We start from the raw sequence: 13,169 nt of genomic DNA on the forward strand, positions 1-13,169 counted from the left end.
GCTTCACCCTGCTGCTGCTTCACCCTGCTGCTGCTTCACCCTGCAGCTGCTGCTGCTTCACCCTGTTGCTGCTGCTGCTTCACCCTGCTGCTGCTTCACCCTGCAGCTGCTGCTGCTTCACCCTGCTGCTGCTTCACCCTGCAGCTGCTGCTGCTTCACCCTGTTGCTGCTGCTTCACCCTGCTGCTGCTGCTGCTTCACCCTGCTGCTGCTTCACCCTGCTGCTGCTTCACCCTGCAGCTGCTGCTGCTTCACCCTGCTGCTGCTTCACCCTGCAGCTGCTGCTGCTTCACCCTGCTGCTGCTGCTGCTTCACCCTGCAGCTGCTGCTGCTTCACCCTGCTGCTGCTGCTGCTTCACCCTGCAGCTGCTGCTGCTTCACCCTGCTGCTGCTTCACCCTGCTGCTGCTTCACCCTGCAGCTGCTGCTGCTTCACCCTGTTGCTGCTGCTGCTTCACCCTGCTGCTGCTTCACCCTGCAGCTGCTGCTGCTTCACCCTGCTGCTGCTTCACCCTGCAGCTGCTGCTGCTTCACCCTGCAGCTGCTGCTGCTTCACCCTGCTGCTGCTTCACCCTGCTGCTGCTTCACCCTGCAGCTGCTGCTGCTTCACCCTGCTGCTGCTGCTGCTTCACCCTGCAGCTGCTGCTGCTTCACCCTGCTGCTGCTTCACCCTGCTGCTGCTTCACCCTGCAGCTGCTGCTGCTTCACCCTGTTGCTGCTGCTGCTTCACCCTGCTGCTGCTTCACCCTGCAGCTGCTGCTGCTTCACCCTGCTGCTGCTTCACCCTGCAGCTGCTGCTGCTTCACCCTGTTGCTGCTGCTTCACCCTGCTGCTGCTGCTGCTTCACCCTGCTGCTGCTGCTGCTTCACCCTGCAGCTGCTGCTGAGCCTCTGTGGATGTTCGCTGCTCGTTTTTTACTCCATCTGATCACCTGATATCTGTTTTCCTTATGTTATTGTTTTTTCCTGCATACATCAGTTTATACAGTGCGAAGCCACAATGCTCAGGTCTAACTTGCCTGAAATTCCCTCGTCCTGAGGAGTCTGAGTCTGAGTCTCAGTCTGAGTCCGAGTCCGAGTCTGAGTCCGACAGAATCTGGTTCATATGCAATAAAAATCCTTTTCTTAACACAGCCAGTAAGTTGGGGATGTTTCAGTCTGGTCCTCAGACGGCCTCAGCGACAGTAGCTGCTGACGTCAGGTTAAATCTAAATGTGCTGAACTCAGAGATCAGGACCTGGATGTCACACAGCCTTTGACACCTCTGCACTGAGCCAGCAGATCAAAGACCTCTGCGCGGTCCTGTACTCAGACTCAGAGCTTAAGGCTCACGTGGGGCCTCGACCAAATCCGGTTTCATCATCTCAAACACAGACCAGCGCTCTGACGTCCCACAGGACAGGACCATAGACTGTATAAGACATGGACGTAGCACCCCTGACGTCACCCATTGGTTTCGGGGAGTCGGTTTTGTGACCAAACCATGGGCACTGAAGCTGCGCCATCTTGGATTTTAGTGGGAGTGTACTTTATAAATTTGGCGGAGAGGCGGTTACTCTCCGGGTCAGCCGGCCGAGAACCCGGCCACTTAGCTCGGAGCAATATTTAATATTTACCGGCTTTCACCGCTGCCTCCATCCACTATCCACCTACAGTTACAGCAGCCGCTGACTGACGGAGCTGCTCTGTCCATGCAATGTCGGACTTTTTAAACAGAAACATGAGACGAAATAAAACTGTAGCCTAGTATTCCCACAATAAACGGACTCTGAGAGCACGGAACACACCGCAGCAGCGTTCCTAACATTAGCTGCTCCGGTCCTCTATCTGTATCAGCAGCGGCTAGCGGCAAAATATGCTAATACATGCTAATTAGCACAAACATCCAGGTAAAACAGTGAGAAATTTACTTACTGAAAAAACTGCAACACAGACTCCTTCGACGGTCGGTTAGTACCGTCTACACTACAACAAGCCATACTGTCACGGAAACCTATCCGAACATTGGCAAACAAACACGGACACTGCAGCCCCCGTCAACCGCTGGAGGTAGCCGGAGGCCTCTGGATGTAGCCGCCTAGCCCAGCCGATGCTTTAGCAAAGAGCTAACTGCCAGTGACTGTCTATGGGGCTGTCACTCAACGTAACCACGCCCCAATTTATGTAAGATTTTTAAGCCTAAATCCAAAAAATGGCCAGTACACCTTCCACCTGTCCTCAGGCCCCCACTTGTCTGTCCGTTTCCATAGTGATTTGCAGCACACCAAGGAAAGGTTTATTTATATAGCACCATTCGTACACAAGGTAATTCATTGTGCTTTACAGATTACATTAAAATCATAGAATAAAAGCAAATCATATAACATTAAAATCATAAATAATAGAATAATAGAAATATATTAAAACATTGGAGCAGCAGCTCACCTGTCCATCATCCTGAACCTGGACTCATAAACACAAACAAATGTTCAGTAATCTCTTTGCAGGTTTGCCCCACCCCTTCTCACACCCTCCTCCAATCACAAGACATGTCCCAAGATGCCATTCACCAGGTCAATCCCTGTCCCTGGTTGGACGATTCAGGCTGTCAGTCACTGAGCTCTGTGTATGTCCCGCCTCCTCCTTCCTCGTCCTTATATGGTAATCCTGCTCTGACCATGCCACCCACCTGCCTCCTCCCCTCAACACCTGGATGGAACAGTTACTATGGCAACTTTTATCCCTCCACCTCTGGTGATTGGTCGTCACCTGGTAGTCTGTCATGGGGGTGGGACAGTGTTCCAGGTGAGACATCTACCTGTCTGTCTGCGTTGCACCTGTCTGCTGTGTGTCAAAGGACTTTTCATGTTTTTGTTGCCGTGTTTGCTCAGAACAGCGCGAGTGTGTGAGCTGTGGGACACACAGCGCCCCCCTGTGGAGGAGAGACGCCGCCGGTCGTCACCTGTGTAACACCTGCAGCCTCCAACAGAAAACCTGCAACAGACCGCTGCTGAGACCAAAGAAGAGAGCTGTGAGACACACACTGACACACACACTGACACACACACACACACTGACACACACTCTGACACACTGACACATACACACACACTGACACACACTCTGACACACTGACACACACACACACTGTGTTTTCAGACTGTGGCTCAGAGGACAGGAACTCGGTGTGTGAACTGTGACACTGAGACGACGACACTGTGGAGGAGAAATGCTGCAGGACAACCCGTCTGCAACGCCTGTGGGCTGTACTACAAACTGCACCAGGTACTGCACCTGCACTGCACCTGTACTACAAACTGCACCAGGTACTGCACCTGCACTGCACCTGTACTACAAACTGCACCAGGTACTGTGGCTTTACATGCTGTATTTCTTGACTCAAACCCTCCTGGTCTTTCAGGTCAACCGGCCGTTGACCATGAAGAAGGATGGGATCCAAACCAGAAACCGCAAACTGACCAATAAGAAGAAGAAGGGCCGGAGACCAATCAGAGATGAAGCAGTCCAGGCTGGGCCTGCCCCCTGAGGAGGTCACCGTTCACACAGCTGCTGCCCTGTAACCTCTGCACCTCCTCCTCCTGCTCCTCCTCCCTGTAGCTCGCCCCGCTCTGCTGACTGGTTTTACTGGGAGCCGTGGGACTATTTTTTCTTCTCACTTTGAGTGGAGCTGCAGGGCGGATGGATACACAGCTCTGCTCATAAAGGTGCTGCAGCTCTGTGACTGTGAACTGTGTCAGTTTCAATCAAGATTTTTCTGTTCCTTACATTTAAAAAACATCTGAATCTTTTAATAGATAGATAGATAGATCTTTCTTTTTTCAGTTTTTAATTCTTTTATGTTTGAAATGTACTTTGCTTTTTCACTTCCTTCACTCGTCCGTTTTCTGTCATTACCTGATTTATCCGTACGTATTTCTTTACCAGGACTGAATAAAAAGTTGTTCAAAAAAACTTTAATCTTGTGCAAACGAGTTCTGTAAAACTGGACATAAGTTTTGGGACAGCTGCCTAACACGTTACTGTTGTGCTTGACCAAGGACACAACACTGAACCCGACAGGCCGAGACTCTCAGGGTCACACAGGAGACATGAAGTGTCCCTGTCCTCACTGTCAGTCAGTCCTCTGTGCTGTTCACTGCAGCTATGAAAACTGGGGGGTGGCAGAGAGGTTAGAATGGGGGGGTCTCATGTTTCTGTGTATTGAACCTGTATTGGCGTCTTTGTTTCAGTAGAAACTGGAAACTGAATGAATGATGTGCTGGAAAACCAAAACCAGGAGCTAAAAGAGGCTGAAAAGCTGCAGAGGTTTCACAGAGATGTGACTCAGTGTTGATTCTGATACTGTGGAGCAGAGGCCTCAGCAGACAGTGAAGGCAGCACGCTGCTATCACTGGTCTGAGTCTAACACCCCCCCACCTCACAGCCCCCTCAGGCTGCCTGCTGGAGGCCGATGTTGTGCAACGCAGGAGGCTTCTGGTTTTCCGGACCCAGAAAAAAAGGCCAAGAGAGGAAAAGGAGGATGAGCAGGGGACGGTTGGTGGTCTGAGGACGGCCAGAGACGCCCTGCCTCTCACTACCGCTCTCTCTCCCTCTGTGTGATCACACTGAGCTGCTGATGCATGACACCAGGAGATTAGCAACCACAACGTACACACACACTCACACACACACACACACACACTCACACACACACACACACACACACACACACACACACACACACACACACACACACACACACACACACTCACACACACACTCACACACTCACACACACACACACACACACACACTCACACACACACACACACACACACACACACACACACACACACACACACTCACACACACACACACACACACACACACTCACACACACACACACACACACACACACACACAGAGTAAACGGTTGGAACGTGGCCGACAAACGTTAAACACACCAGACCACAACTTGAACACACACTCTGGTCCCAGTCTGAGTCCAAACCCCAAACAGTGCTGCACAGCCGTGGATGGATCTTGAGTGGGCCCCTGTACACAGGCATCTCAAAGGCCCCCACACCTTCTACACAGGGCCCCCAGACTGGAAGAGACACAAGGCACAGACCACAGATCACATCTGTGGCTCAGGCCCTGGGGCCTCAGAGGTCAGGGGGCCCCTGGGCCGCTCGGTGACCCACCCATGAACAGAACAACATTCTGAGTGATCGTAGTTTGACCAAACGCGCAGCTGAAGATGTGACGTGTAGATTTGGAGAAGTGACATCAGTTAAGGGAAACGCCCCCTGCTGAGTCATCTGTGTCATTACGCTGCAGCGTCAGTCACTGGAGCCGCAGGTCCTGACCACGGGCTCTGGACTCGGTGCAGACATGTTGCTGTCAAGCTTTTCCTGGGATCAGACGTCTCTTCTTTCCGTTTCCTCAGACACTGTCCTCACACGTCGGGTCCTGAGAAATTTCTCTGAGATGCTTCACATGAGATCATTTCATCTTCAAACGGTCGGAACTGCAGGTGAAGAGCTGCCGTTGCTTTCTCAGTATGTTCGTGATGCTTCTGCAGAGCAGCTGCAGGTGTGAAGGTTTGAAACTGAAACATGAGGCGTCACTCCGCTCACACGTGGTGGACTGAATTCAGACAGGTGCTGACACACCTGTCACAGTTCAGCTGTTTATCACCAAAACAGGAAAGAAAACTTCAACAGCTCCTCAAACGTTCTGGATCTCTGATGGTTCTGAGGAGAAGAACGTGAACATCAGCCTGATAAACAGCATTTACCTGATTCCTTCACTGATCCAGATGGATGCTGATTCATTCTCTAAACTCCAACATGTTCCTCATAGAACCAGAGAAACCTGAGGACCATGGGCCTGCTCCACAGGATAGGATTTGTGTTTCTGTTTCCTCGATCGTCTCAGCCACCGACTGACTGATCTGACTGACTGGCTCCATCTGCACATGCTCAGTGACTGTGGCGAGACGGTGGAGACGCTGCATTCGCCGTCTCCTCAGAAACATCAGAGATAACGGGTCACATCCACAGTCTGACTCTGAAGGACAGTTAACAGTTTAATAACTGGAACTTTGGACAACAACAAGCTGTCTTCCAAGTCACAGTCAACAACGTCCTCAAAGACTTAGAGACATTAAGCCAGATGCTCTCTCTCAGCTCTCATCGTCCCCTTTCACAGTCTCTGGGTAATTTGCCTCCACTGTTTCCCTCTCAGGAAACTGAGCTGTCATTGGTTCAGGTTCATCTAAGCTAAGACATGTCTTCCAGGAACGTCCCACTTTAAAGAGACAAAGAATCTGAGATGAGAGCATTGGAAACCCCTCGGCTGTCCCACGATGTGTTGTCCCACGATGCACTTTTCCCAGGTAAAACCTGTGTTTTCCATTGTGACTGTGTTTTTTTTAAGAGTGACATCACTAAAGATAGAAACAGGAAGTGGAGGAGACAGAAATAAAACTATTAAACCAAAATAAAAGACCTCCTCCTTTGTGAAGTGAAAAGCAGATTTTTATTTTACATTAGAGACATTTTTAATGTGTTAATGTTAATGTGTTTCCACTTTAAGTCAGAAACTGTTTGATTGACAGAGCTGGAATGAATCCTGGGTTTCCTGTGGAAGTCTCGTCAGTGAGTCGTGACGTGGACTGAGGATGGCTTTTATTGCTGAAGGCCTGAGGTATAAACTGACGCAGAGAGACAGTCTGGTGTCACCGACGGCCCGTCAGCCGTCACGCTGTCACCTGACCTCAAAGGTCAGGTCCAGTTCTAATCCAGGACAAAGTACAGGATGGTTATAAAGACGCGGTGTGGGAGCAGGCTGTGTGTTGGTCTGTAGGTTGTGTGTAGGTTGTGTGTCCGGGTGTTTTGGGGCTGGGGTGAGACGTTCACTGACGCCCCTGAGAGTCGGATCTTTTCAGGTTCAGGTGTCTCTTCACTCTCCTTCAGTCTCTGTTCCGACTTATTCTGGTTTTAGGACAAGGATGTGACTCTGCTCTGTCTCATGAGATGAGACCAGGTCTCATCTCAGTCCCCTCTCAGACCTGCGGTCCTCTCTCAGACTTGCGGTCCACTCTCAGACCTGCTGTCCCCTCTCAGACCCTGTGAGGACCTAAAACCCTGAATCAGAATCTTCCTACTTTGATTCTTCACACTGAACTTCTTAGATTTCTACTCTGCTCCATTTAAACGATGTGGTTTAGCTGCCGTTGGATCAGTGTGGGCTTCAGGTGCGACGTGACTCACTGTTTCAGGAAGAACAAACTCACAGCGAACAGAAGCTAACGGAGCAGATTAAAGGAGCAGTCGGTATCGTTCCTCCAGACAGTGAGACGTTCGGAGTCCAGATCAGACCACTTCAGTTCGCTCAGTGACGATGCTCCATGATGTGTGATCCATGATGCAGCTGGTAAATCCCCTCGGATCGTGGTGTTTCTTTGGACCAGAAGCTGAAGAATCAGAGCCCTCAGAAGAAGCAGAGTCCAGGCTGAGTGATGCTCCGATCAGCTGCTGATCAGAACCGATCAGAGAATCAATCACCAGCGGACAGTCGTAGAAAATGCATAGAAGACGGAAATCCAATGCCCTTAGAGAGAGCCGGCTGAGGGGCAGGTCTGAAGGCAGCACAGGGGTTTGTGGGAGATGTAGTTTAACTGCTGTGGGCGTGAAGATGTGCAGACGCAGGCAGGAAGTGAAATCAGGTAAAAACATGACAACATGATGGTGTGTGTGTGTGTGTGTGTATCTGGTTTCAGACCTGTTGAATCTGAAGGTGTGAGCCAGTGAATGTAAATGTATTAGTGATGATGTTTGTGTCGTCAGTTTTCCTCTTCCATCAGGAACAGGAAGTAAAGCCACGATGACGTCGTTCAAACCAGACGTAAATTCTCTGTCGGCACGTTCGAACGAGGATCAGACTGAAGTGCACATGTCCAGTGGACATGAGGGTTACCATGGTTACGTCTTTGACTCCAAGACATGAACTGATCCTCAGCTCTAACGTCTCTGATCGGATGCTGCAGATGATTATTATCAGTTATCGATTAATCTGCAGGATCATCTCTCGTCGTGTTTTTCTGACCAACGTTTCATCTGCAATCAGAGAACTTCATCAATCAGAGCAGCTGCTAATTGATTTTCTGTCCAATTGTTCAAATAACTGATTAGTTGCTGCGTCTGTGCTCAAACATTGAACACGTGTGAGGACGTGGACTGAATGAGAGAACCGATAAAACCAGCTGTAATAAATCACCTCCGACTGTGGGAACGCTTAACGGACGCGCCGCACTTTCTAATGTTTAATCAATTATCTGATTAATCGAGATTATAATCTGCAGATTAATTGATCATGAGAATAACTGTGCAGCACTGAGTGATACATAAACATTTACCTCCTTAAACAAATGAATGGGCAGATTTATCAATTATCAATTTATCAATGTCAGCAAGTCTCCATGATGTGAACCACACAGAGACAGATGGAGACATGTCCAGTGGACATGAAAGATGTTTTGGTTTTATTTATGGAAATGCTGTTTCTCACGTCTCTGATTCCAAGATGTCAAATAATCCTCAGGTCAGAAAAACAGTGAGTACATGAGGCACAGCCTGGGACCCAGCTGACAGGTGGGACGCTGAGGGACCAGGTGGGACGCCGCGGGACCAGGTGGGACGCCGAGGGACCAGGTGGGACGCTGAGGGACCAGGTGGGGCTGAAGGGAGTGGGTCTGAGGGCTGAGGGGGTGGGGCTGAGGAGTGGGGCTGAGGGGGCGGGGCTGAGGGGGCGGGGCTGAGGGGGCGGTCTCAGCCTGCAGCCTCGGGGTCAGTCTGCAGGACGAAGGCTGAAAATAAAAGGAGGCACTTGTTATGATCCAGAGCTGCAGGTCGTCGGCCATGTTGGACACAGTCCTGCTCCACTGTGGCTGTTGCTATAGAAACAGGTCATCCATCCTGATGACCATGTTGCCATGGTGATGTTATAGTTATTGAAAGCCAACAGGACCACAGCTGGACCTGACATCTGTCTGTGTGTGTGTGTGTGTGTGTGTGTGTGTGTGTGTGTGTGTGTGTGTGTATGGCTTTGTTACATCATCAGTTTTTTTTCATTTTTACAAGCAAGCAGGCAAATCAAATCATCTCTGGTTCTATTTAATATCTAATAATAATAATAATAATAATCATGTCATCGAGCTTTTACATGTTCAGCTTTATAAAAATAAAAAAGTCATTCCAGTGATATTCACATGCTCAGATTACACAGAATCACAGAACGGCGCCTTCGATGTGACGTTTCAGGCGTCGGAGGCGTCGGACTGACAGGTTCACGTGTTGTTTGCATACAAGTTTAAAGTTGGAAAAATGAAGATGATGCAGATGATGCAGATGATGCAGATGATGCAGGTGATGCAGGTGATGCAGATGATGCAGATGATGCAGATGATGCAGATGATGCAGATGATGAAGATGATGCAGATGATGCAGATGATGCAGATGATGAAGATGATGCAGATGATGCAGATGATGAAGATGATGCAGATGATGAAGATGATGACCATGGTGTGAGCGGAACAGGAGCCTGTATCAGCTCAGCCTGCCTCTCTTTGGGTTACTGGACTGAAGTCCAGCCTCAGTGATCCTGATGAACTGGTGTCATGAAGCTGTGTGTCTGTGTTCGGCCATTTCTGTGACTCAAACACTGACATCACACCCACCTGGCTCAGTGATTGGTCAGCTGAGTGCAGGTGAAAAAAAGTAGGCGGGGCTTGAGCATCTTCACCTGTGTCTGAAGCAGAGACTGTGTGGTCGGTCTCTGAGTAAACCTGAAGTTAACAAAGTCCAGAGGGATTCAGGTCAGAGGTCAGAGGTCACTGTGATGAGCTCAGGTGTATCCTCAGGTGTAACAGTCAGTAAGGACAGTAGAGGTGATCTACCCCAGTTACCATGGTGATCTACCCCAGTTAAAAGTGCATGAGCTTCATGACACCACAAAGTCTGAGTTAATCCCAAAGAGAGCTGATAACACACCTGGCTTCAGGATGCACTGAGGGATGATGGGTAAAATAAAAGTAAAAATGGCGGCTCTGTGTATAGCTGTTACATCACTGGCCAATCAGAGGCCTCAAAACCCACCCAGCCAATCAGAAACAAGTCCTGATCTTCTTGCTTCTCATCTTTCAGTTAGAAGCAGAACTGTCTGTTATCCAATGAGATGCAGGAAGAGGCGGGTCTTCCCTCAGCAGGCCAATCAAAGAAAGCCCTTATAAGTAGCCAATTGAAAAAAAGGGATCCAGTAAAAAAAAGGATCGTCCTCACTGCTGACCAATCAGAGAGAGAGCCCATCCGGCAGTTCCTGCCCACTGAGCCGACTGCCAGTCAGAACCTGTGTCAGTTTCTGTGGGCTGGGCTTCAGCCAGGGGCCCGGGGCGGTCCCCTGTCGCCACAACGACCGGCCCCTCCAGAGAGAATCCTCCCTCCACTCCGCTGTGGCAATGCTGGCTGCTGATAGGCTGACCTCTGAGAAGCTGGCTGCTGATTCGCTGTCGGACAGCTCGTGCTCGTCCATCGGCATGAGGAAGGAAAACGCCGCTCTCTGAGCTGCACCCGAACTCCCAGAATCCTTTGCGGGGTAGGTGGTGCTGTCGTCTCTGTCGTCTCTGTCCTCCCTCTTGTCCCCTCTCGCCGCCTCCTCCTCTCTGTTGGCCTCTCTCTCCCTCCTCCTGCTATTCGTCTCGCTCCTCCTCCTCCTCCTCCTCTCCCTCACTCCCCCCTCTGACTCCAGCACGTCTACCCCCTGCTCCAGCAGCGACATGTCCCAGGATCGAGCACTGTTCCTGGGTAAGCTCTGGGTCCTCCTCCCTTGCTCCCTCTGGTCATCCCGCTTCTTCTGCCTTACAGTCTGTGTTGTCCTCCTCTCCTCCTCTGCCTCCTTCCTTCTCCTCCTTTCCTCCTCTGCATCTTCCTCTTGCTGCCTCCTCTCCTCCTCCTTCTCTTCCCTCCTCCTCTCCTCCTCCCGTGCCTCCTCCTCCACCAGGTCCAGGTCCAGATCAGGAGGCCCTAACCCACCTCCTCCTGTTCTTCGTTTGGTTTCTCCCTCTCTCCTCTTCATCCTCCTCTCTCCTCCTCCTTTACCGCCTCCTCCTCTCTGCCGGCTGAGGGAGGCTGTTGTCATGGTAACCGTATCCACAGCCTGCTCCTCTGTGTGTGAGGAGGGGGAGGGGAGGATGGCTCCTTCCTCAGGGCCTGAGAGACAAACAGAAACAAGAGAAAATGAACGTGCAGTTCCTCTAACGTCCACCAGATGCTGCTGTTTCATGAGAGTTCAGCTCTCAGCAGCTCGACTGAGCTTCCTCCTCTGTCCGACGTCTCAGCCAATCACAGTCAGCTGCTCTCAGCTGTGAGAGGATCACAGGTGAATGCGGCTGGTTTCTCTTCTCTATGAGTTTGGCAGCTTTATATTTTAATGTCTATAGATTCCACACGGTTTAATAAAACTGTGTCAGACAGAGTTGTAACCGGAGAGTCACAGGTTCGATCCCCGTCCTCCTCAGACTAACTGGAGGCCTCTCTGCAGAGAACAATGCTCAACTGTTCTCTGGTTTAATCTGTTTTCAGCAGGCTCTAATCTGAGAGTCTGATCATGAAACTGTTCAGACTGAGACCAGCTGGGTCACAGGACGTCCAGCTCACTGCAGGCGGTTACAGGAAGACGCTCAGAGACCACGTGGAATAAGATCTAATGCACAAGGATGATTTATTCTCATGTCAGATTCTTGTCCGTGCGTCTCAGCAGGACAGAACCACAATCCACAAAGACAGAACCAGTTCCACTCATGAGACCTGGACCTGGACAAGCAGCAGGACATGGATGAATGAAGACACAGAGACATGACTCATTTACTTCAACTGAAGATGATCCTGATCCTGTCCCAGGTTTCATGCTCACCACAGTCCCTCTGTTAGCAGTGAGCTAACACCTGTTAGCAGTGAGCTAACACCTCTGTTAGCAGTGAGCTAACACCTCTGCCTACAGCACGTTAATACGTTTAAGACTCATCTATAGTAACGAGCTCTCTGTACTTATCTGTCAGCAGCTTCTTATATTATCAGCTCAATAATAACTTGTTCGAAACACAACTGAAGTTGTTACACATGATGAGCTTACACACACGGACGAGCACGGCTCAAAGTTTCTGATGAAAACATGAAGATGAAGAGATGAGAGTCAGTGGAGGAGAACAGAGAGTTACCAACCGCGAGTTTTCAGTGCGTCCGATCACGTAGAAACAGGGTTCGCCCTGTTTGGAGTTGGTCATACAGAGAGACAGGCTGGACAGCTCCACTGAGGAGGAGGAGGAGGAGGAGGAGGAAGAGGAGGAAGAGCGCAGCAGGAAGTACAGCAGGTAGGAAAGAGGAAGTAAAAAGAGAAAGTCAAGTCACACAGTGAAAGCAGAGAGCAGGAGAATCCCAGAGCAGTGACGTGAGGAAACCTTTCAGTTCTTCATCAACTCACAGGAAGTGACTTACCATCAGCGCACTGTCAAAATAAATGATCACACAAACTTAGATCATCAGTATTTAAAGTACAAATTAAAATTTTGTCAATAAATCAAACTCTGAAAAGTCGAATCTGAGAGGACAACACTGTTCCTCTGCTCTTCATCTTCTCAGTGTTTGACCCAAACATCCATAATCAGTCATTACAGAGACTTTTACTAAGAATGAGATGAACACGTCACTTTAAATGGTCTGATCATCAGCTTCAGATCAGCATACGATCCAAACTAAAGCAGGGGCGGCCTGGACGTCAGACAGCTCTGAGCTCTGAGCTCTGATGAAAGATGGAACCATCTGCGACGTGTTTTTAAAGGTTCATGTCTTCATCAGGAACCAACGAGTCCAGAGCTCAGAGCCTCTGACTGAATAACACCAGAATCAGTCCGATGGCTGCAGGTTGACAGCGACACCCGACTCTGCCGTCTACCGATGAATGACGGCCGAGAATGGTGTCTCGGTCATCAGACATTCATCAGGTAAAGAGATCGAACACAACCCTTTCCTGACGTCATGTAACCAGTCTGCTGATGTGTGCTGAGGTCTCACCGTAGTCGGGAACGTATCCGTTTCCTTTCTTGAGGATGAGGTGGATTCGATGGCCCCCCCGTC

The 13,169-nt window shown here is 50.0% G+C and overlaps 1 protein-coding gene and 1 long non-coding RNA gene across 8 annotated transcripts in view; one reads left to right on the plus strand and one right to left on the minus strand.

Moving 5' to 3' along the window:
• The first annotated feature begins 9,777 nt into the window (after positions 1 to 9,777).
• The window catches only part of LOC121188770, a 19,248-nt gene continuing 15,856 nt past the window's right edge, over positions 9,778 to 13,169 (plus strand). The window contains exon 1 of the long non-coding RNA XR_005894741.1: positions 9,778 to 9,913. This is a non-coding gene — a long non-coding RNA (uncharacterized LOC121188770). The remainder of the gene's footprint in view (positions 9,914 to 13,169) is intronic.
• Positions 10,200 to 13,169, minus strand: part of magixa (MAGI family member, X-linked a) — a 33,757-nt gene continuing 30,787 nt past the window's right edge. For 6 of the 7 annotated variants that reach the window (XM_041048611.1, XM_041048601.1, XM_041048594.1 and 3 more), the window contains 2 exons: positions 13,107 to 13,169; positions 10,200 to 11,246 (listed from right to left, as the gene is read on the minus strand). The exon at positions 13,107 to 13,169 is cut by the window's right edge and continues 76 nt beyond it. In XM_041048611.1, coding sequence (XP_040904545.1) covers positions 10,330 to 11,246; positions 13,107 to 13,169 — 980 coding nt within the window. In that variant the 3' untranslated portion in view covers positions 10,200 to 10,329. Of the gene's footprint in view, positions 11,247 to 12,257; positions 12,346 to 13,106 lie in introns of all 7 variants that reach the window. The other variant, XM_041048627.1, reaches the window with a different exon arrangement.

Source organism: Toxotes jaculatrix, chromosome 2 (genome assembly GCF_017976425.1).
Source record: "Toxotes jaculatrix isolate fToxJac2 chromosome 2, fToxJac2.pri, whole genome shotgun sequence".
NCBI classification, from domain to species: Eukaryota; Metazoa; Chordata; class Actinopteri; family Toxotidae; genus Toxotes; species Toxotes jaculatrix.